The 25,013-nt window shown below is 38.7% G+C and overlaps 2 protein-coding genes across 7 annotated transcripts; one reads left to right on the top strand and one right to left on the bottom strand.

Annotated features, from left to right (window-relative positions):
• The first annotated feature begins 235 nt into the window (after positions 1-235).
• LOC146499779 (sodium-coupled monocarboxylate transporter 1-like) lies at positions 236-11,784 on the top strand. 6 transcript variants are annotated; one of them, XM_085136843.1, is made up of 19 exons: positions 236-701; positions 2,079-2,154; positions 2,307-2,427; positions 2,546-2,665; positions 3,269-3,334; positions 3,434-3,485; positions 3,596-3,663; positions 4,080-4,118; positions 4,401-4,516; positions 4,911-5,051; positions 6,280-6,409; positions 8,040-8,128; positions 8,307-8,416; positions 8,524-8,591; positions 8,725-8,811; positions 9,202-9,416; positions 9,588-9,691; positions 9,784-9,872; positions 9,953-11,784. In XM_085136843.1, the coding sequence occupies exons 2-19, from the start codon at positions 2,126-2,128 to the stop codon at positions 10,070-10,072; spliced, it is 1,764 nt and encodes a 587-aa protein (XP_084992969.1). In that variant the 5' UTR covers positions 236-701; positions 2,079-2,125; the 3' UTR covers positions 10,073-11,784. The 6 variants fall into 6 exon arrangements, with proteins under 6 accessions (XP_084992969.1, XP_084992964.1, XP_084992966.1 ...); XM_085136838.1 differs by having other exon boundaries at positions 2,079-2,427; XM_085136840.1 differs by lacking the exon at positions 236-701 and having other exon boundaries at positions 1,973-2,122; positions 2,216-2,427.
• A 1,642-nt stretch (positions 11,785-13,426) lies between these two features.
• Positions 13,427-24,780, bottom strand: LOC146499778 (sodium-coupled monocarboxylate transporter 1-like). The gene is made up of 17 exons (XM_085136851.1): positions 24,206-24,780; positions 23,674-23,793; positions 19,269-19,334; positions 19,110-19,161; positions 18,951-19,018; positions 18,085-18,123; positions 17,542-17,657; positions 17,294-17,434; positions 16,730-16,859; positions 16,539-16,627; positions 16,303-16,412; positions 15,776-15,843; positions 15,519-15,605; positions 14,473-14,687; positions 14,250-14,347; positions 14,084-14,172; positions 13,427-14,001 (listed from the first exon to the last, which is right to left on the bottom strand). The coding sequence occupies exons 1-17, from the start codon at positions 24,428-24,430 to the stop codon at positions 13,897-13,899; spliced, it is 1,818 nt and encodes a 605-aa protein (XP_084992977.1). The 5' UTR covers positions 24,431-24,780; the 3' UTR covers positions 13,427-13,896.
• Between the last annotated feature and the right edge of the window lie 233 nt (positions 24,781-25,013).

The following is a 25,013-nucleotide window of genomic DNA, read 5'->3' as shown; positions in this document are numbered from 1 at the left end:
TTTTCATGGTTGTGGCGCTTTTTTTGGAAAGAGTTTAGTTTCTTGAGTGGCTATTTGAAGATGGCTTTAAAAGTTAGTCCCCAATTTTAAAATGTTCACCTTCAGTCATAAATTAACTTATTTACAGCCTCATACAAAAACACATATTTTCCCCTTTGTGAGGACTATGTTGGGAGTGAATTTATATAAAGTATAACATGTATATAATCATTTATATACTCCCCAGAGATCATTGCATACCTGATGTTGTTAGGATGCCTGGGTCGTTGACCCAGGGTTTTTGAGTTTATTATATTATTTATAATTCTAGTCTTTGGTTTCTTTGTTAGAGTTATGTCTTATGGTTTGTCTCTGTGTAATCCTTAGTTGCTGTCTCCCCTGTCCGCTATATCCCCGTGTCCAGTCGGTGTCTGTGTCTGCCCTGGTCCCACGTCTCTGTTCCCTCTGTTGTAGTGCCTGCATGTGAGTCTGTGTCTTTTGTTCAGTCTGTGTTATGTTTCCTGTTTTACTTTGAAGGTCTCTGTCTTATCTCAGTGTGTTCAGTTTACGCTTCCTTGTCTCGTCAGTTCTGATTTCCCCCAGCTGTGCTCTCCTTCTGTGTCTCATTCACCTCGTTACTTCCCAGTGTATTTAAACCCTGTGTTTCTCTGAGTCAGTGTCGCGTTGTCCCTCATGCTGTGTGGATCGCCCTGAGTATCACTGTGAGTTTTGTTTATTAGTTTCCAGTTTAGTTTGCCTTTTTTTATGACTTTCCCCTGCCAGCAAATAAAGCTGAGTTTTTGTGTTTAAACCTCATGCCTGAGTGCCTGCATTTTGGGTCCAACTCCTGCCTCTCACACAGCCGTCACATGACAGATGTAGTTCATTGGTTTTTAATCATACTTGAGTTACTATGTGGAGATTTGGGTTACCATTTACAAAAGTATACCATGTCATGCAAAATAGAAATAAGGGTGCTTAAGTATAGTTAACAAGGTTCGTAGCGCAAACACGTATTATTTTTAAGGTCACACATGAAAAAAAAAAAGTAAATGTATTTATGGATAATGTCTATGTATATATTAGACTGTATAATCAAAACAGATATATACAATCAGCTAAATAGGGGTTGGACTTAATAAGCATGTGCTACCTCCTACATTTCAAACAGGGAATGATCAATATTTCTCATCATTTGAATATATCTTTCTTTTTTATTTCATATTCATTTATTTATCTTTATTAACATTTCTTACATATAGGTCTGAAATAAAGATTCTGATTCTCCAGGTGTTTACAGTCTGTGCAGACATTTCATTACTATAGCATATATTTATAGACAATAACATAAGATATTATTGTCATTTATATCATAGTCTACTCTAGAAAAATTAATATTGCTATATACCTATTTTTGAAATGATTAATGAATCCTACAAAAGGTTTGATAAAGATAAAGTCTGATAAACTGTAGCCCAGCTGACCCCTGCTGCAGCAACAACAAGGATTCAAATCCAGAAAAATCCAGTCCCATAGCTTTCAAAATCTACTCCCCATTCCCAAAACTGCCAGTAAAATCACACTTTACACAACTTCTCAAGTCCCTTCCCTCTTTTTATCTGCTTTGCTGAATTCTGAGGCGTGTATCCCTTATCAAAAACTACCACACACTCTTCAGTCACGCTCAAAAAGTTACGCTCTGCTAGCTCCGGTTATTGTTACATGGGTGGACAGTAGTGTTTTTAGTATGATTTGAAGAGGGGCTTTTTTCTTATACTGAAACAGCAACAATGAGGAGCAAGATAAACATAATAAATGTTTGTCTCTATGACCCACTGCAATAGATTTTTAATTAAAAAATAATTTTCTTGTGTTAGTGGCATGATCATTTTTTTAAGTGTGTATTTCTGCAAATTGAAGTATAAAAAGGCAAAAACATTGTCAAAAACACAGTTTTCTCCAAAAAGCCTCTTGAAACACAAGCATGGGTCACGACGACTTGATCTCACAAATATTTGCTGGCCTGTGGATTTTCAAATATTGCAGGTACTTCCCTGGAACTAACTCTCCCTCCCTGCCTCCCTCACACACACCCACAGGGCAGCGGTGTGATTTTGCTCTCAGCTCAGTGTTCAGTGAGAAGGTGATGTGCCAGGACTTCTACACATGGGCGAGGTTTGAATAACTTTCGGAATAAATCTCAAAGCTTTGTTTCCAACTTTGACTAAAATGGCAGTTACCTCCTTCGCATTGGCGGACTATGTGGTGTTCGCTTTCATGCTGGTGGTGTCCGCTGCTGTGGGGATCTACTACGCCTGGGTGGACAGGAGCCGGAGAAACCCCGGGAACTTTTTAACTGGAGGCCGCAAGCTGACAGCTCTGCCCGTCTCCCTGTCCCTGACCGCCAGCTTCATGTCAGCCATCACAGTGCTGTCCTTTCCAGCTGAGGTAAGGTAAAACGCAGATTCACAAGAGACAAATCCAAAATGTGACGGTTATTGAATGGAAGCAAGGCTGAACTTTCTTTTTTTTAATAGCTACAATAATTCATACAATCCCTCTGTAGGTTTACCGATACGGAGCCAATATCGGATTTTACAGTCTCTCCTATTTAATGGCGATGCTGATCACATCTGAGGTCTTCCTCCCCATCTTCTACAAGCTGGAAATCACCAGCACTTTTGAGGTAAGAGTGCTTTTTCTTCCCCTTTTTTCAGCGCTGTGCTGTGTGGATCGTCTGATTTCTGTTTTGCAATTCCACCAGACTCTGTTTACACACAATGAAATGTCTACATGTGAAAGATAATTTTGAACTGTTATCGAGAAAGGGACAGAGACATTTGATCACCGTTGCACTACTGTGCAAATAAAAGGCCTGTGTTAGGCTTGGTAAAAAAACAAAACAAGAATCACACTGAAATAATAAAGAGCACGTTGTTTTTGTGGACTGAGATAGATAAAATACAATATGGCCAAGTAACTTGGTAAAAGTCAAAGAAAGTCTAAAGTGGTTTATGAAGAGAGCCCCGGCTACTAAACATTATGGTGTGTGGTTTTCAAGTTTCAGATGTTGCTTTTGTCTCACTTTATGTCATGAACTATGGTGCATGGAGATGAAAAACAGATTATCTATAGATTCAAACCAAAGAGGAGTAAAGGGAGTGATTGGGTTCGACTTTAAGGCGCTGGTTAATTTGTAAACATGAGACGAAAACCTTTTATGACTTGATAGAAATGCATCACCTTACTCGTACTTTTATCTTGTCTCTCTACTTCTGTCGCTATGAAGTATCTGGAGCTGCGTTTTAACAGAGCAACCCGTCTGCTGGGCACACTGCTGTTCATTGTCCAAACAGTGAGTAAGAGGCCTGTCGACACATAATTACAGGGTTTTGAGCTGTGTAGGTAAAACCACGTATCAGTCACTCGGGGAACTTTTTTTTTTCTGTGACAGATCCTCTACAGTGGAATTGTCATTTATGTTCCAGCTCTTGCTTTAAACCAAGGTATGTTTGCTTGTCCAACACAGTGGTCACATTCATAAAACATTCCTGCACGAGGGCACTTACGGGTACTCGGTTTTATCCAGTTGACTGACCAGTGGTTCATTCCTCAGTGACCGGGATAAATCTGTGGGGTGCGGTCATTTCCACGGGAGTGGTCTGTACATTTTACTGCACACTGGTATGTAACAAAATTTGCTTGAATGAATTCTGCGGTCCCCAATTTTTTAATGCATTTTGACAAGAATGATTAAATAATGAGAAAATTGGTGCATTCAGGCAGGCCACAAAGTCAAGCTCAGCCTCGATCACCATCGATCAGAGGATCTCAGTGTCATCATGATGATACACTTATACACACCTAAATAACCTCAGAAAGTTTGCACTACTTAAGCTTCCCTAGACTCATGCACATGTGGAAGTTTTTCAACCTTCTACCTTTTAATGCAATGTCTGATTAAATAATTGTAATCAGTATCATATCTGCAGTTATTGGTGCCTATTTGGTTCTTGAAGGTCTAAGAAAAGAGTCATACCACCAAATGGAAATATGCAGCAGCCCTTTGTGAAATCTGACTTTGGTCTGCATTGTTACAGGGTGGTCTGAAGGCAGTGGTGTGGACAGACGTGTTTCAGGTAGGCTGCTCGGGGAAATAATAACACACCAGGTGGTTGGTGTGGTACTGACTAAATCAGAGCTCACCAAATATGCCTCATGCTGCTTGTGGTTGGAGAGACAACAATGTACACTGGTGTTTCATAAATAGTAACCGCACACCACATCAGCATGCTGGTGTTTTGCTTCATTCAAAACACCAACATTTTCTGCTCTTGTTTACAAGTCAAACACTAGTTTTTTTATCACCGTTTCCATCAACATTCAATAAGCAAACTAAAAGTGGTATTTTTTCCCTCCAGCTCGGTGTAATGATCGCAGGTTTCCTGTCTGTCATCATCGCATCTGTGATCCTACAAGGTGGAGTCATCAACATCTTTTCAGATTCACAACACGGAGGGAGAATCAACTTCTGGGAGTGAGTATTCACCAAAACATTAAAATGAACGTTTAATTTAGCAGCAGGAAAAGAGTCAACTGTCGGCAGAAGAGGAACAGCAACAATAATTTACAGTGACAGTTTTCATGCTATGGGTTGACTCAGTATATTATCACTAAATCAACAACAATTTACATACACGGCAATAAGAACAATTCTTTCCACAAATGCGGCTAAGCACCGTAGCAGTTGTGTGGAAATTTAATGTCTCATACTGTGGAGCATTCCTAGTGTACTGCCAGTGATTTCACTTGTTGTAAACTCCTTTAAAGCACATTTTTGTGAATGGTGCACATTGGAGATTAGCTAACCAGCCTCTTGAATTCAGAAGCAATCAATAAACTCAAATTTCTCCCTTTTTATGTCTCATCAGCTTTGATACAAACCCTCTGAGAAGACACACTTTTTGGACTGTTGCCATTGGAGGGACTTTTCTTTGGACCAGTATATATGGGATCAACCAGTCGCAGGTTCAGAGATACATCTCCTGCAAGAGCATTGCTCATGCTAGACTGTGAGTCTTGTTTTACTGTACGACGTATGTATGGTGGTGGTGGTGGTGGTGGTGGTGGGGGCTTCTGAACAAAAAGCTTGCCTTTAAAAATGCCAGTTAGCAGTCAGTCATACTTAGAATGTTACACTGCAGAGACTAATATAGAAATTCATCCATATTTAAAAGACGGGGAGGCAGAGCTTTCAGTTTTCAGGCCCCTCTTCTGTGCAACCAGCTTCCAGTGTGGATTCAGGAGACAGGCATCCTCTGTACTTTTAAGATTAGGCTTAAAGCTTTCCTTCTTCATAAAACACAGTCAGGGCTGAATCAGGTAACCCCGAATCCTTCCTTCCTATGCTGCAGTAGGTCTAGTGTTTCTTCTTCAGTCACCTTTTGTAGTCACTTTATGTTCATATACCTGTCTGCCTTTAATTATTAGTTATTATTAATCTGGCTCTCCTCCACAGCATGTCTTTCATCCTGTCTTCCTTCTCTCACCCCAACTGGTCGCAGCAGATGGCCCTGCCCCTCCCTGAGCCTGGTTTTGCTGGAGGTTTCTTCCTGTTAAAAGGGAGTTTTTCCTTCCCACTGTTGCCAAAGCGCTTGCTCATAAGGGGTCATATGATTGTTGGGTTTTTCTCTGTATGTTGTATATTGTATATTGTATTTACAGTATAAAGTGTTTTGAGGCACCTGTTGTTGTAATTATACATACATATATATATATATATATATATATATACATATATATATATATACATATATACATATATATATATATACATATATACATATATATATACATATATACATATATATATATATATACATATATACATACATATATATATATACATACATATATATATATATATACATACATATATATATATACATACATATATATATATGTATATACATATATATATATATATATATGTATATATGTATATATATATATGTATATATATATATATATATATATATACATATATACATATATGTATATATGTGTATATATATATATATATATGTGTATATGTATGTATGTATATATATATATACATATATGTATGTATGTATATATATATGTAAATATATATATATGTGTATATATATATATATGTAAATATACATACATACATATATAATACATATATAATGTATATATATATATATAATAAATATTTTTTTATATATATATAAATAAATGGATGCAAGTACATTTATTTTCTGTTTTCTTCTTTAGTTCTTTGTTCATCAACCTGTTAGGTCTGTGGTTGATACTGTTGTGTGCAGTGTTCGCGGGAATGTGTCTTTACTCAGTCTATAAAAGCTGCGACCCCTGGACATCTGGACTGCTTTCTGCACTTGATCAGGTATGACATAGCTGAGAGTTATACTGTAACAAATTACACTCATGCATGATAGGATGTTTACCTCATATTACTTCTTATAGTTCTTATATAACTGCCCCAACAAGCATCAAGGCACATAATTTGAGAAATAAACCAGTAAGAACCCATTTTAAACGATATCTTTAGGCACTCTATTACCAGAAACTTGTGCCAAAAACACATAATTTTCCTAGTTTCTTTAGCTTAATCCCAAAACTAACACAGTTTCTCAGGCAAAAAATAGTATTTTTCAACCAACAAGGTGATTTCCAAAGAGCTACTAGTCAGAAACTTCATCTCAGCGTGGTGTGCAGATTCCTCTTTTGGGTGGAAACTGGGAAACTGGACAAATAGATGATAAAAAGTGGCAGGCCCAAGAAACTACAGAAAACTACAGTCATGGTTTATGGCTGCGGTTTAGCCAGTAGTGCAAAATTTAGAATGGATTAGAAATAGCTTCATTTTTCAGCACGACAATTGAATAAGAGCATACCTGCATAGAAAAGCCACAATGGAACACTGTTAGTCATGGATATCATGGATTGACCTCAGCATTATTGAAGCAGTGTGGGATCAACAAAGGGGAGCACGGATCCACAGAAGTGCTTTGAATGTTTCTGAAGAAGCCAGGAGAAGTACTCCTGAAGACTACTTAAAAAAAAAAACAAGCAAGAAAGCTGTATGGGAGAGTTCAGGCAGTTGAAGAATAAATTTGGTCATATTAAATATTGACTTTTATTCATTAGAATTTGCACCCATTTCCCATTTTTCCCAGCTGCATTTAAAGAAACGAGGAGTGTCTCAAGACTGAGAATTCACTTCATTAAACTGTAATATGAAAATGTCCTAACCAAGGCCCTTATATCAACATTTGATAGTTAGACTCACTATTGTTATGAAAAATGTGTAATGGCACCAGTGCCAAAGTACACCCTGTGTTAATCTTTGAGACACTATCATCTTTGAATAAACAGTACTTGAAATCAACACGTTCTCACTCCTAAAGCATAACATTTTACGCTAGGTGACAAATCGTCAACATATTACGTTTTTGGCTACCCACCACGTTCCTGAATGACGACCTCGGAAAAATGAGGAAATATGAGAACCCTATAGACTCAATCTACACATGTTCGCTCTTTTTCTTCAAATCGCTTAGAAACACGCTATTTAACATAATTAAAGTCTTGGTTAAGGTCAGGAAAAAGGTTATGGTTAGGGCTATTGATAAGGTTAGGTTTAGGGCTGGAATACAGGGCTGGAACGTCTATTACCGCGGGAGCGTCATTGCACTGGATTTCAGCCATAACCCGCCGCGTACCATAAGAACGCCGATGGTCTCCTTTCGCGTTCCTCAGGAACGCCGCGGGACGTGACAAAACGTCGCCATGTTACGCCTCGGGAGTGAGAACGGGCTACAAAAGTAAGAAAAGTTACAAAGTAACAAAAATTTGAATATTACTAATCAATAGTAAATAGTAGCTACTTAATTACTTAACTGTGTGAATACTATTGAACTGACAGTTTAATATCATTATTATCAGTAGTTTGTATAAAGTATTACTCTCTGGCCCTCTTGATCCATTAACCCAGTCTCACTGTTCCTCTGTAGATGATGCCTTATTTGGTGATGGACGTCTTGGGAGACTATCCTGGCCTTCCTGGTCTGTTTGTGGCAGCAGCATTTAGTGGATCTTTAAGGTTATTGAATATTTAAGATAATACTTTCAACAGATTAAGTACACAATGAGAATTTAGTGTGTTTACTGTAGCAGCTTGCAGTATAATGCTGTGATTGCTATCTAAAAGGCAGGTTAGTTGTATCAATGCTCGTTTTTGACTCGACTGTTCTTGGGTTTCCTACTATTTCAACCCATAGCACAGTCTCTTCTAGCATCAATGCACTGGCTGCAGTGACAGTGGAAGACCTAATCAAACCATATGCCAGCATGACAGAGAGACAACTGGCCTGGATCTCAAAAGGAACGAGTAAGTAGATAATCATTGTGTTCAGTTTAAGACTGGCATTGCTAAAAAGCAATTATAAAAACTGATTAACAAATGAACGCCCAATATTTTACCATTATTGTTTGCAGGCCTCCTGTATGGAGTTTTATGCATTGGGATGGCTGGGTTGGCCTCACTTCTAGGACCGATCTTCCAGGTACAAATCTGTCCGTGTGTAAACTCCACGGTTTATTTAATATAGAAAGGAAAACTATTACAGGATCTATGCATTTGTTAATGATAGAATATGCCGTCTGCAGCTTAGCTGGTATGCGCTTTCCTCTAAATAGGCAGTCATCAGTATATTCGGGGTCATTGGAGGTCCTTTACTTGGACTGTTCACTTTGGGGATTCTCTGTCCATTTGCCACGTCAAAAGTAAGTATATCCCTGTTACACCTAATTCCAAAAAAGGCTGTCAATAAACATTCAGATAAAAAAAAAAAATGATTCAGGAAATAGGATTTGCAAAGCTCCTTAGTCAATATTTTAGTCACATTAGACCATCGAGACCCAGAAAATTTGCCATTTCTTAAAAAATAACAGCTCATTTTGAACTTGACAACAACACGTCTCAAAAAAGTTGAATTGAGAGCAACAGAGGCTAAAACCCCCACAGTACTTTATCTACCTTCATACTACGTATATCCCTGTTATTTAATAAGGCTTCATCTTTAATCGTCCCTTTAAAACTTTTGCATATCCTTTGTATCTTTTTCTATGGAACTGTACACTTTTTCATGTTGCACTCATTAAAATGTTTTTCAGGGAGCTTTGTCAGGTGTTGTGTTGGGGCTGGCTGTGTCTCTCTGGGTGGCCATCGGAGCTCAGATATACCCTCCTCCCCCTGAAATGAGTCGGCCTCTGTCACTGACCACTGAAGGCTGTAACTTTACAATGACAGACAGCTTCAGCTGGACCTCCACTCATGTCCTAACATTGCAGAGCTCCACAACAACAGCCCCAGTACTTATCAATAGCAAGTAAGTGTAGCTAATAGAAAAGATCCATAAAGTAACTTTTTTTTAATGCCCTGGATGAACATTTATAAATTTTTTTAGCACACTGATGAGTAGACATTAGAAATCTTGATGACAATTGTTCTTTTGATGGTATGAGCAAGATTTCACTTCTGGTTTCACGACTCCCATCAGCAGGCCTGCACTGGCAGACTGGTACTCAGTCTCCTACCTTTACTTCAGTCCAATTGGAACTATAATAACTATAAGTGTGGGTCTGATAGTCAGCGTGTTGACAGGTAAATAACATTTTTATTCAGCTCACTATGGTTAACGCTGTCCTCTTAGGAGGTTATTGATGCTTTTTGTGTGTTGTTATTGAACATTTCAGGAGGTCGGAAACTGAATGTAGAATCCAGGCTCAGGCTGACAAAAGAAGACACAAGTCTTTACTACTTGTTTAAATTGATCAAAGACAGAGTAAGTACTGCTTCAGTAAGCGAATGTCATATATGACAGATCAACTTACTGAGTTTCTGCCCTGTTTTCCCATTTTTTAGGCCATGAGACGAAAAAGAAAGCTTGATCTGAAAAAGGACAGGAAGAAGACATTTGGCAATCCTAATCCTGCTTTCTGTGATGTTGAGCTGGATTTGCCACAAAGCAGCATTTCCACCTAAGAATGTAGCTGTTTTTTTAAAAGTATAAGCTTCTTTGTTTCTCTATGATCTTATACAGGAAATGCAATGTAGAAGAGGAATCTTGGTGGGACTTTTTGCAAATGCAGACTAGCACTTGTTTGAATTTAAATAGTGCAATAGTTATTATGTACTGATCAATCAGCAATAAATATGAAGCAATAATTTTAAATGATGCCACAGAAATATAGAAAAATCAAAGGTTTATTTATTTAAGTAATTAAGTTTTTTAATCATTTTTCATGTAATCAGATTCCATTAAAGTTAACATGTTGTTATGTAATAAAATTACATGTAATTAAATTGATTAGAGTCTGCATTTTTTAATTGCTCCTGAGGCATGAAAAGACAGCTAGGTTCTCAGCCTGGTTCTCTCCAGTGTGATCCCTTGTGTGCCATGGGAGCAAAATAACTATCTTCATAATCTTGGTGGAAAATGCTACTATTGTGCCAATATGCCATGCTGATTACGAGACTGATGGGCGCTGATATGTTTCAAGCTCTGTCTTCCTGGGCTACAGCAGAGCCCAGTGAAAATTCATCAAAGTAACTGCAAAATGCCATATTCCAACCTGATGAAAGCTGATGGGTTTGACAAAGACCCTGCAAATCTTGCAGGCTCTGCCTTATGGGCCACGTGGCCCCATGTCCAATGTGCATGTGTAGCACTTGGTAAAGTGTAAAGCTAAAAGATGTCTAAAACATTGCTAAATCTGTTGGTATTTGGGCTATTCAGCTATATGTTTGGGTTTTTGGCTGCTACATGTTTTCCACCAGTAGAGGGCAGTCACGGCAAAAAGAAAAGGAAAAAAAATGTTCTGTAAAAAAAAGAAAAAAGAAGAGAGTATTCTTGGGTTCTGTATGTGAAAGCCACGGTTCCGGAGTACCCAAATAAACTCGGTTTGCTGTTTACACCAAGTTGTCCTGGAGTGGTGTAACATTTTGGAGGTTCCACTGAGACCGTTTTTGGGACTACCGCACACAGAGGAAGACGGCAGGGAGCTAAGGAGCGTGACAGAGCAAAGGGGCTAATACTAACGGATTGCAACAGTCTAGCTAATGCGACGCGAGTTTTCTCCGGTCGGATACACTGAGAGAGCTTCCCTCGTCCTAGTCATCTCTCAAGCATGTCTGAGGACCGTGAAGATTTTTTGTTGGAGTTGGAGCAGAAGTTATGTGCACTTTCTGTGGAAGAACTGCTCAGAGTATGTGAACAATGTAATATTACAGAAAAGGACAACGAAGAAATGCAAAGCAAATCTCGCAGAGCTCTCGTTAAGCTTATTAGCCAGTTCTGTGAACGAGAAGAATTTTTGCAACGAGAGGATGAAGGCATGTCGGTGCTTCTGGAGCTAAATGATGCGCTGGTTTTGCTGGTGGAGGCGCGGCCATCGGCTGTCGGCGCGGGGGCGGCGGCCCGGTCTTCATCTTCAGACAGAGCGGGGATGACGGCGGAGGCTGTGCACGAGGGGCAACTCGCAGCCGCGCGGGCACCTCCGGAGCGGCGGACAGGGCCAATGACATCGCTGGAGCATCAGGCGGCTCAAGGGACATCAGCGGAGCGGCAGGTGGCCATGAGGACGTCGCTGGACGGCGAAACACAGCACAGGGGGAGAGATATGGGCTCAAAATGTAGTCATAAATATTTTGTACTTGTAAATCAGGATTTGTATGTGTAAAAAAGATTTGTGTGTGGACTAGTGATGGGTCGTTCGCGAACGAAATGGCTCTTAGAGCCGACTCTTTGAAGTGAACGATGCGAGGGTTTTTTTTCTTTCTCTCACCCTCTCTCTCGCCCTTTTTTCCGCTAAACTCCGCACTTTGCGCTAGGCAGAGGGGGGAGGGGCGTTAGTTACACTAGCAGTAGCACAGGAACAGAGCCAGAGAGAAAGAGAGCGAGGGACAACAACGTCACATTAGAAAGGTATAGTAATCATCCACTATTTTCAGTTGCAGATGATAAAGGATTCAGAAATCATGCAGGCCCATATGACAGAGAATGTGCATCTTATTTTGTTTTAATATTTTAATTTATATTTAATTGTGTTGTGGTTTGCAGTGTTTTGAGTTGTTTCAAGTTAAATTTGTTTAAAAGGAAAAAGCTGAAAATTTAAATAGTTAAAAATTTAAAATGTAAATAGTTTTTTGTATTATATGATTTATTTATTACATTTTATGTGGAGTGAATAAATAAAGTATATTTATGGTGGCCCTTAAAGACAAAGTACGTACAACTCCAAAACACGTACAAACTCCAAAACACGTAAAAACTCAGAAGCCCGTACAAACTCAGAATCACGTACAAAAGACAACAGAAGTGCTCCAGGATGCTGGGCGCAGTGTTGAGCTTTTGTTACCTAGTGGCTACACAAGCCAGCAAGTATCAACAACCGGATTTGGTGTGTGGTAGTAACAGGTAAATGAACTTTTTTTTTTTTTTTAATTATTTGAATAAATATGAGTGCTTGTCTATAAATACACAAACAATACACATATGCTTTCAATTGTGTAATTTAAGTGATCTGGGTAGCTCTGTTTTGGAAGTTCAGTAAATGCTAGAAATGTGTTTTGGAGTTTGTATATGCTTTAGAGTTTGTATGTGCTTTGTCTCTAGGGGCCATATATAAACATATATAAATCAAACCACTTTTTTTAACATTAGTAATTCCTTTTCTGCATAATTTTATATTATTGTTAATGATTAAATAATTAAAGCAACAAAACAGCCTGAAGAGCCGGTTCGGAGCCGAAAGAGCCAGCTCTTTTTAGTGAGCCGAGCCAAAAGAGCCGGATCTCTAAACAGAGCTGGAAATCCCATCACTAGTGTGGACTATTTTTCTTCCTTTCATCTGATTGGTCAATGTCATAATCCAATCAGAGAACAGATGGGTTTGGCTGGGTTTGGGGCGCTTTTTATTTGAACTGCAGGTCTTTGAAGGGAATAAATGCCCTTTTACATGCCAACCCAGCGTTTTCCTTCATCGCCACGAAGGAAAACAGTCTGTGGTCGTCCGAGTTTGGTGATTTTTGTGTCACAGGTCTACGTGTTTAATACAGGGACTTCCACAGCCTTCCAACAGCGCTGCGGGGGGGGGGGGGGGGGGGGGGGGGGGGCAGTGTTTTGGAAATGACAGTCTTGATTACAAAGCTTTCTTCGTTATGAATTAGCATACATGTTTTTATTGAACATTTGAAGAACTAGCAAAAAAACCCAGAAACTCTTGTAGAGGACATAAAGTCAGAGATAGAAACGACAAGGAGCAGGTGCATCTAGTACAGGTAGAGCTGCTGCAAAAAATGATGCATGATATAAAATGATGCAGTATGTGCGTCAGATGTCGTTCATCTGATGTTGCATTTTATTAATTTTAAGATACATTAAGCACTAGATTATTTTTTGCTGCTCTAATATGTAAAACCATACCATTAAAGAGGGTGTCATTTCTTTTCACCATTACTGTAGCTTTCAGAGTTTCTTGGCATTTGGGTTAATAAACCAAAGCTAAAAAAGCTTTATGACTCAGTAATAAATAGCATCATCATGTATTCATCACCTAAACTGTTTGTGTGGATTGTATCCTGTGGATGTTTCAGCATCTCTGGCTGGTACATGAAGTGAGCAAAGTCTGCTTTGCCCTCCTGGTCAGAGGAGGGCAACTTTTTACGGAATCACTGGAAAAATAAAAACATTGTCTCGCCAGCAACTCAGTTCCTTTGGTGTCATTTCTTATGAAGTCAGATGAGTATAATCCTGGATTTGAGCTTTGCAGCAGCTCTGTCATGAAATTCTTCAGCTGTATCGGTTGTTAAAAAGATGAGACACGGGTATTGTTGTCAATTTCCTCATGTGCAGGATTATTGTTTCCATCCTCCTTGTTTGGCTGACGAACATTGTCTGTTCCTCCCATGACCTAAGGAAGGAAAAGTACAAGGCAGAATTGAGCACCTGTCTTCAGTCTGTTGCTTTTGATACCTTTGCTCTTCAGCACGTACCCCGTCTTTGACACGTTTGAACAGGTGATAAGAAAGAGTGTCTTCTTTCATTAGCATAAGTCTCGGGTCCACCGTCTCCCTCAATCCCCCTGAAATGATAAGTGGAAGAAACAATAAGAAAATGATATCACAGTTCCAATGGCAAAATCTTTTCTTTTTTTCTTACCTGTCAAGAGACTGATGATTATTCCAACAATAATAGCTGTTAAACCTCCAATGACAACGAAATAACGGTAGGATGGAGAGTGCCACTGAACCGCATGTCTGGTGGTGAGAGAAATTCGTTTTTTCTCATATGCCCTTTATTTATATTATAGGAAAGCTCAGTCATCCCATCTCACCAGGCAATATTATATTAATTGATCTAACACACACTGAACCACACTTACATGTCATCAGTATTCTGTCCTGGGGTTGTGGTAAAAAGACTTGGTTCTGTTGGCAGTGGGGTAGTCCAGTTGAGACTGCCACCAGAAGTAAAGTTACAACCCTCAGTGCTCAGCGAGAGAGGTCGGGTCATCTCAGGAGGAGAAGGGGATATCAATGCTCCAATGGTCACAGACAGAGCTGCAGCCAAACCTGCCACGAGGCCCCATAGGCCTCCCTGTGGACAAATATAAGGAGCTTCATGAAATATATATTACATAGACCAATAGTCAAAAATGTTTGTCAGAGTCGAGTGCCACTCAACGCTCAGGCTCATTTTTCAATATTATTTTCAGTTTGACAGCAGAACTATGTAAGCGAAAACGGATGATTTCTGAGTTCATTTATACAGTTCCAAATCACAACAAAACTTGGTTGGAGGCACTTTATATTGTAAGGTAAAGACCCTACAATCCAGAGAGATGGATTATAACTAGATGATGAATAATAACTAATGATTTGTTACAAAGTGGTGTGTAACCACAGAGAGTGGAAAAAGGTGAGTGAAGAAGAAATGCTCAACCAGCAAGCCCCCATCAACTCAGCAACCAAGAGACGGCTCAGCACCTGATCCAATCCTAACAATAAGCTCAATAAACTCAATCTCAACAAATTATAAAATCCTGCGAGTTGGTTCCACTTAACAGGGTCAGTTGATGGGGTTTTACAGCTATGCAGTAAAAACAAACAAACAAACAAAAAAATAAAAAAACATATGAAGATTATAGTTGGTTTTTAAAGTTATTTGGTAATTGTTATTTTTTTTTTATGTCATTAACATTTTTTAAACATTGACCATTAATAAGGGTGACTTTTTATGCTGCAATTACCGTATAAGAAAAAATGCTCCCTGCACTATGTTATACGATGACAGGTTGATGCAATACAGTTGAAACAATGATACAAATGTCGATTCTTTCATGCTACCAAGGGCTGATTTTGGCCAGATTTTGAGATCCCTGGAGGTAGAAATTTTCAAATGAAAATACCAAAATGAGAATGGACTTACTTTGGAGTTGACAAATGGACAGAGGACACCCAAACTGAACAGACCGAGTAAAGGACCCCCAGTGACCCCACCAATGATGGACGCTGCCTGTTTGAAGAGACCTGCAGCTCAAAAAACACTTTGAAAATGGTTGTATTTACTGAGGTGAAAAATGTACTTATTTATGTAACTAACATGCTTTCTAATAAACAACAACAACGTTCCTGGATTTGTTTGCCTGAAAACATTGACAGCTCTGCATTAACAGATCCCTCTACCTGCATCATATGTCCCATGAGTGATGCCAGTCCAGCCATGGCAACGCATACAATTCCAAAAAACACACCTGCAAAAACATCACATCACAAAATGACATTTTTATCAAACACCAGCCACATCCACAAAACAGAGATTAGTTTAATCTAACATAACATGCAGCTTACACTGGGGCAAACAAAGCATTTAGTCAGCCACCAATTTTGCAAGTTCTCCCACTTAAAAACATGAGAGGACTGTAATTTTCATCATAGATTTTTAAAGAATTTATTTGCAAATTATGGTGGAAAATAAGTATTTGGTCAACAACAAAAGTTCATCTCAATACTTTGTTATATACCCTTTGTTGGCAATGACAGGGGTCAAACGTTTTCTGTAAATCTTCACAAGGTTTTCTCATTTTGTCTCTCATAGTTGAGATATACCTATGATGAAAATTACAGGCCTCTCTTGCACAATTGGTGGCTGACTAAATACTCTTTTGCCCCACTGTATATTATAAACAAATAACAGATAACTTATTATTTACTCAGCCCTTTGGAGATTAAGAGAAGCTTTTTCTCAGACAGTTCAATGCGTGGTTTGATCAGGTCCTCCATGGTCACTGCAGCCATTGCGTTGATTGAAGTAGAAACTGTGCTGAACATGAAGAAATGAACCATGTTTACTCTGGAGTAATGGACATAACTGAGACTTTAAATGTGGCACAACTTTAAATGTTACATGCAACATGAATAAAAATATAACAAATTATGTTGTATGAACCTCAGAGAGGCACTGTATACTGCAGCAAAAAATAGTCCTGGAAGACCTTGGTGATCTGCCAAGATATCCATCACCAAATAAGGCAACAGCTGTAAAGAAAAAAAACTTTATTGAAAGATCACAAAAACACTTGAATAAAAACAGTGGCACTGTTGGTACATCCTTTGTTTTCTTTGTTTATGTGTATGTACCTGATCAGGTGATGAAACTTGTCCAGCTTTCCATGGGTCACAGTTCTTATAGAACGAATAAAGACACAGCCCTGAAATCAGTGACGATGTCAGGGTGCAAGCTAGGCCTAACAGGTTGATGAACAGAGCTCTGAAAAAACACAACACGAAAAAGTGAAGTATGCATACAAAAATCAGTGCAGCATAGCAAACGAGATTATATTTCCTATCACTGTATGCTGATGATGTCATCATTTATCATAGCTATCTTTTCCGAGTTTATGATAAGAACGTGTCATTTGCCAGCAAACCCCACCAATGTAGTGCCTTTGGCTGAATCAGAATTTACATAGATGTGGAAATAGACGTGTCATATATCATTGTTTTCTTAATTTATTACTATGAGGAACCTTGTACAATGTATTTGCATTAATTCTCTATTAAAACAGTTTAATGGTTATCACTGTGGCCTCACTGCAACAAGATTCTTGGTTTTAGCTTGTTGGTCATCTGTGCCCTGCCTGATTAGTTTGTGTTTTGCAAGCTAAACAGGAAGGAAGGAATACATTCCTTTGAATCACTCACAATCTGGCATGTTTAATGCTCTTGCAGGAGTTGTATCTCTGAACTTGAGGTTGGTAGGTCCCATAAACTGCACTCCAACCAAATGCCCCTCCGATGACTAGTGTCCAAAAAGTGTGTCTTCTCAGAGGGTTTATGTCAAAGCTGGGATTACACAATGAAAGGATGATTTAGGTATCACACACACACACACACACACACACACACACACACACACACACACACACACACACACACACACACATACTCACTCCACAAAGTTAATTCTTCCTCCTTCTTGGGCATCTGACAAGATAGTGGAGATTCCTCCTTTTAAGATCACACATTTGATTATAACAGACATGTAGCCTGCAAACATTATTCCAATCTAGAAGAAAAATCAGAGATTTGTTTGGTTGGCAGATCTGTATTCTGTAACTATGTTGACAGATTTTGGTCCCAGTTATCAAATTCTTGCTAATTTACATGAATACTGCGAAGAATCAAGACATGACTCAAATGTGGTTGTGGTGTCGATAAAATTAGACTGAAACCTGATTGCAATTTAATTCAGTTTTACTTACATAGCATATGGAATATATTTATATGGTTCCAAATCATAACAAAAGGACATTATACTGTAAGATAAAGACCCTACAGTCCAGAGAAAACGCCAGCAATCAAATGGCAGTGTAAACCAAAAAACTCCCTTTTAACAGGAAGAAACGTCAACGTCAGGGAGGGGCAGCCATCTACCACAACTATTTGGAGGGCATTTGTGTATTTTTTTCATTTTATTTGATCCAGAACCCTACCTGAACAACATCTGTCCACACCACAGCTTTCAGGCCACCCTGTAACAAACGCCACAAAACAGGAAAAATCTCTGTCAAAAAAGTTAGGAAGCTGTATTTATGAACAGAATGCATAACGTGGAAATATGTGACCGTATTCTGTAGTAGAACATTTTCGGAAAGCACAAGTGATGGGAATAACGGCGTCACTGACAACGTTACTTTTTTCAGTAACAAGTACACTAATAAGGGGGGGGAGACTGGACAAAGGACAAGCTATGGAAAAGTGCCAGAGATTAATAACAACTAATGCATCCACAGACAGCTGTATACCTCTGTTTAATCTGCAGTGGAGCAAAGTGAAAATTTGTCCTGTCTGAAGAGTCACATTTTTTGTGAAGACTGTTGAAAAGCTGAAGTCCTAGATTACCCATGAATGAGAAAACATTGTGCTCTGTAAACTACAGCAACTGGTTTCTAAGCTTTCAAATGTTTGCAGACTTTTAGAAAGAACATACAGGTGACGCAACACATTATGCAATCACGGTTTCAACTTTTGACCCTTAGTGATTGCAGGTGAAAACATCAAATTTTAAAAATGGGCACATATTTTTCATGAAACAAAACAAATGATTTGAATTAAATCATCCAAATGAAAACGTCAAGAAATCAGAGGTGATGTTAAATGAGAGATATTTTGTTTTAAAGGGTAAATGGGAAGGGGACCTCATGAATTTTAGGAAAATGTAAAAATTCTCATTTAATCTCTGCTGAATGTGAAAGTGGGGGTCTCTTAAGGTTCCTGGCTTAGTGATGCTCGATGAGGTTCGACTGACAATGTGATGCACTGCAGTGTGTGTGTCGTATGTAATAAATGTTTTACTAACCAGTGCACAATACAAAGTACAAACAGTGGCTGTCGAAATAATCCCACCCCACAGGTTGATACCAGTCACTGCAAAAAGAAGGGAAATTCATTAACAGGAAAACACTCTTGTTCAAGATCCCTTCATGAACTTGACTGCTGTGAACTGGAGCTGACATACCTTGGTTCAAAGCCAGAGCTGGAGCATAAATTACAAGTCCAGTGTAGAGCAACTGTGGCAAAGAGTTAGAAAGTCACAACAACATGTCTCTGCTGATACCAACATAGTTTTATGTGCAGAAGTCAAAGCACAACAAAGATTGAACCACTGGCTTCTTACTGCGTTAAAAAAGAAGACCGTCATTCCCAGGAGACGAGTGGCTCTGCTGAAACGCAGCTCCAGATACTTGGCAGAGACCAGACAGAGAAAAGACGCATATTGATACTGATACATGAAACTTCTCGTTCCCCTCACTCCCTCCAATTCAAAGCTAGTACTTTGTACACTTACTGACAGGTGTAGCCCACACTGTTAGCCTTTGCAGTAATTTCCATAGCTTAGTACTGCAAAATCAACAGTAAAAAACTCTAAAGGATGTTAACAGTGTAGTACTGTAATTTGCATGTAATTGTGGGAAAATTCCATCAGATTACATTATTTTTACGGTAACTCACCGTACTCATGGAAACAGCTGTAAAATACAGCAAATGTAACAATTGGCGATGTTACTGAGATTATACTATTACACCATCCGGATTTCTGTTGTTTTCTACTGTAGATCTAAGAGTAATTACTTAAATCCTCATTCAGAGTGTATTACTATAAAATGCAATTCACTGTGAAAGTAGTATAACATATAAACTACTGTCAATGGAAAATTGTACTTAGTAGTCAGTATAATCTTTTAATGATATAAGTTTGTATATGGTAGAATACTGCATGTAACCATTTGTGTTTATTGAAAGGATGTCTCATCCTAGGAAGTCTGTAACATTCCAGGGTGTTCTGGCTTTCACCCCCACATCCTAGGAGCATGGGAAAGTTCGTACCTTGTTTTATTGTTTTACGGTAAGATTAACGTAGTTATAGTTTAAGTGCTTTTTGTTTAGGTGAACTGCTGGACTTTCCAGACCAGCAGTTTTAGGAAAGTCTTTATGGGGTCACACTCTGACCCCCCCTCACACACACACACACACACACACACACACACACACACACACACACACACCACACAAGCACCCACTGAAGTGTATAAATAAAGGACCAGGGCAAGTCCTCAGGGCGGGTCTCTGAGTCTCACTCTAGGCTGCCCTTGCTAGCAAGAAAATCAGTGTGTTTCTCCTCTCTGATTCTCTACTGAAGAAGTGTTTTAGAATATATCTCTTAACAACTACAATATACAGCATAATTTTCAACTTAAGGAGTAAGTTGCAGCCACACTAAAATTGAATTCCTTGAACTGAATGGAACCTCATATATTAATAAATGTATTTGTTTATTCAAACAATGTGAAACATTATTAATACTATTAATTAATAGTATACTTGTAAGGTTAGTATTGTGATAGAGTCGAGTATATTTTAATTATACTCTTGTAGACATTATGACATTATGCTAGTACAATTATGGTGAACAAAAAGTACATCTAAAAGTTAATTTCAAGAAAACCGTTATGTACTAAAACGGGGGCCAATATAGTCCCAAGAAGCATTATTAGTACACGTACTAGGTAAGGTATACTTGGGAAATATAATTGAAGTATACTTATTTGTTGAATGGCCAGTGTTACGGATTCAAATATTGGGGATGGATACAAGAGGAAAACCAAAATAACCACACTGGTCCGGCCGGGTCAAGTCAAACGATGATTTAATGAATACACGCGTGGGAGATGGACACCATACAGCAGACAGCATCAGATCTCAATATGGTGGAGCCTTGATCAAACTCTTATAGCCTCTAGTGGCCCCCACCTAATCATAAAAGCCTAAACATTCACATTCTTTCTCTCACACAGCGCCTAAGCTACGACCTTGGCTCCCTGTTTATCTGCTCCTGCTGAGATGGGGCAGTATGCTCTGTTCTCTTCTAATCAGACAAATAAGACGATGACTTTCTGTGAACCGTATTTTCTTATAACTCACAGTATAATGCATCATAAAACAATATCATTCATTCACAATAAATCAACAGTCTAATGTAATGCAAATCAGTTTACCAAATGTAATAGTTATCACCTTCTTCTAATTCAGGAGAATAATGCAAACTAAAACTACATAATAATTCACAATCTTTAATTAGGGGTCTAACATGGCATAAAATAATATTATAATCCGACACCAGCAACAAAAACTAATGGCTACATTTAGAGTAATGTTTAAAAATGACTTCATTTAGCAGGGTGTTCCTTTTTTCTCCTCTTATTCTTTCTTATACTGGACCTTCATTTGTTTTGTATAAGGTTCACTTTTTACTACAGTGAACTAACCTAATAATATGCTCTGGTCGTCATTTTACACAAGTTAAGGTGTCACATCCATGAAACCTACACCACTAACCAGCATCAGTCCTACAACTTCACTCTCAAAATTAATAAATTCTGGGACAAGCAGAAACTGTATTTTTAGCGGTGCATTATGTTGCAGGCCAGACTGCTATTAAATGCACTCTCCTAAAGAAATAATTCCTTTGTAGCACCACTTCGTCTTGGTTCAGAAGAGATGTCCTGGATATACGTGATAATGTAACACGGGTGTTTATGTTTGTTCATGTTTAGCGCGTTGGGTTGTGTTTTTAAAGCGATTGTTACGTTTTTAAAGCTTTTTAATGCGACAGGTGCGATAGCCGACACCACACCTTCACCTGACGTACAACGTGACGTATGACGCACACGTCGGGTATTCACTTTCAAAACAACAATGGGGATAGAAAATATTGCTCGAGGTTGTTAATGCTCCTTTCGCTGGTTGCCAACCACCATTAAATAACAACAAGAAGAAAATATTGATCTGCTTCTCTTAGTTTTGCACGTTTAAGCCGCAAGTCAGACTCAAACAAAGCTGCAAAGCAGGAGAACAACATGGCCATCAACTATTCTGCGCCACAGATCCAGTTCGCTGCAGCACAGAGTGATGATGAGACCGTTAACATGTGCAACTTAGAAGTAGTCAGAGGTAACTGGATGTTCAATCGGGTTAAATGCAAGGTTGATTGGATTATATCTGAAGATCATATGCTATTCGTGATAACTCTGCTAGGCTCCAAATTGCTCATCCATGCGGGAGTATCTCAAAATTAAATGAAACCACTTAACACTTTTTCCCTAAAACGGACTGACATGGGACACATTAAAGTTGGATCGGAACCAGCTAATCAGTCTGAAGGTAAGTGTTTTTTTCACCTATTCGAGAGAAGTCCGAAATGCGTTCTTATTACTGTTTGTTTTGACTTTTAAGCTACCCTACCAGGATATTTTCATTCAAATGCTAAGACAAAATGTCAATATCTATGAATGTGGAGACTCAAACGACTAGTTAGGTAATAGTTGCCGATGGATTTATTAGACTTGATAGAAACTTGGAGGTTTGCAACAGGTGAATCGGTGAGCTACCGAGGTTGCGCCCAAATGCTTAAAGCTGTTAGCTGGTCAGTGTTTTCAGGTGTGCTTGTACTACCTGTACGGTGCGGAGTGCTGACTAAGTCATGTTAAACCCATTAAAGCGTCGAGCTCAAATATCTTTTCATTTTTGTGCACTGCTCTCTTGTCGGCACACATTTTCTGTTTATTGAAGCCTTTTGTGAATCATTTTGATCATGTAAAAACTGGGAATTGGTCCCTATTGACAATACTCTTATTTTTTTTGCATTGCATATGTCATTTTGGAAAGGTAATTGGTCACTGAACTATTTGCAACTATGTGTATTTCTAAATTTTGTGGCTTCAGTGCACGCAAATTTATATTGTTCAGTTTGCATGTTAAAAGCCTGCCAAGCACCCCAAGGCTGATTATGCTTAGTAAGAAGTCATTTATGAAATAGAGCTGATTAGATCCTATTACAATTTCTCTTTGGCACAGGAGCTTTTCGTGGACACAGGTATCCAGTCTCTGTTTTGTTAGCTCAAATTTCTGTAATTTCCTTGATCTATTTCCATAGATCGATCTATCTATCTATCCATCCATCCATCCATCCAATTTTTTTGGAACCCTCCAGTCTCTTACAGTATGTTACTGTTAACTGAAATTACGGTCAATTACGACCTGTTAAACAGTAAATGACCGCCTGTTGGGACACGATGTGCTCTAGCAGAAATGAATATTTTTGGTACTGATGATGCGTGATAACGCTAAGTTACTGGTTAATATATTGCAGTTTATCACCTTGCAGCGGGCTTAGTGACTTACCGTGAATGAACGGTAGTATACCAATTTCTTAATCACAGTGTGATGTTACTTTGTTGATGTAATTTACGACATAACGACATAACGGTATCTCACTGGGGTCACTGTCCCCAGTAAGATACCGTAAAAAAGGCCATACCATAATTTGTCCAAGAGTATTATACCACACCAGCAAAAACGGTATCATCCTGCAGAACGGTAAGCTACTGTAACACGGCGTCACGGTATGACGCTGGCAACAGTGACGCCAGTATGTTACCGTAAAGTGGCGATGAAAAGTCTAACAGTGCAGCCAACAGTTTAAAATATAGCTAAAATAATGTTGAAAACAAAACCACAGTTACCTCATATGTGCTGTTGATGGCCAGTCTGTAGAAAACTGGGAGAAAGATCTCGGATGTGTACACCACTGCTATTACATAGGAAATACTTAAATAGCCAAATATGGCTCCGTAGCGATACACCTACGGACAGGTTGAAAAAGATTTATGGAAACAAAAAAATAGCAAAACAGTATCATATAAAGAACAACACAGGCGACGGTGTTTCTTCACCGGGTGCCAGAGTCAGGCTGGTGAACCTTTGCCGGAGATCATTTGAAACGCTGATGCTGCTGATACTGAACGAGCTTTGGAGCAACATATGAACAGTGCTGAACTCTGGTGAGTAACACGAAAACTTTAAATACGTTATTTGATTTGGTTGAAATTGAAAGCGGTGTACTCAAAGTAATGCTCGGTTAGCTGACTCCAGCCGTCTTCTAATGCACAGAAATTACAGTTTTACGCATTTTGTAAAATTCTAATTTAAGCTCTGAATAAATGTTTGTGCGCTGAGGAAGCTGAGTGCAGATCCAGGACAGTCCTGACACGTTACCTCGGCTGGGTTGGAGAGCACAGTGATGGATGATATGTAGCTGGCAGTGAGGGACATGGAGACAGCCAGGGCATTGAGTTTTCGGCCCCCAGTTAAAAAGTCCCTGGAGGTTCCTTGTCTCCTGCTTCTCCAGGCGTAATAAAAACCAACAGCAGCAGACAGGAGCAGAACGACAGCAAACACCACATAGTCTGCTGCCACGAGCAAGTGAGCATCCCCGGACATTTTATCAGTCGGAGCAAAACTGAAATGAAGCTAAAGCGTTTATCAGGCAGTGCTTTGTAGATCACTGGGAAGGCGGTGTCATCATCTCCAGGTACTCTATTGAACTGTAAGATAAATTACTCCAGGCGGTGCGCGCACGGGTCCTTTCAGGTTAAGCTCAAAGTTAATGAATAAAGTTTAGAAGTTAGAGTGAGAACAGAAACACGTAAAACTTGCGTTATAGATGTCTGTTTTGTAATCTGAGGATAAAACGCATGTACTGAGGCTAAAAGAAGCTTCAGTGCTCTCAGAAGACTAAAAAGATAAGATAAGATAAAACTTTATTAATCCCTCGGGTGGGTTCCTCTGTGAAATTTGGTTTCCAAAAAAGCACAGCACCGACAGAAGTTACAGAGTTACAGAATATTATATATATATATATATATATATATATATATATATATATATATATATATATATATATATACACATATATAAATACAAAGACATATATAGATAAAATATACAAAGGGGATAAATAGAATAAATAGGAATAAAAATAAAAATAAAAATACAAGTGAATTGCACATTTCAAGTATGGAGT

The sequence above is a fragment of the Neolamprologus multifasciatus genome, chromosome 17 (genome assembly GCF_963576455.1).
Source record: "Neolamprologus multifasciatus chromosome 17, fNeoMul1.2, whole genome shotgun sequence".
Classification (NCBI taxonomy): Eukaryota; Metazoa; Chordata; class Actinopteri; order Cichliformes; family Cichlidae; genus Neolamprologus; species Neolamprologus multifasciatus.
Note: the sequence above shows the minus strand (reverse complement) of the source record. Positions and strands in the feature narration are given on the sequence as shown.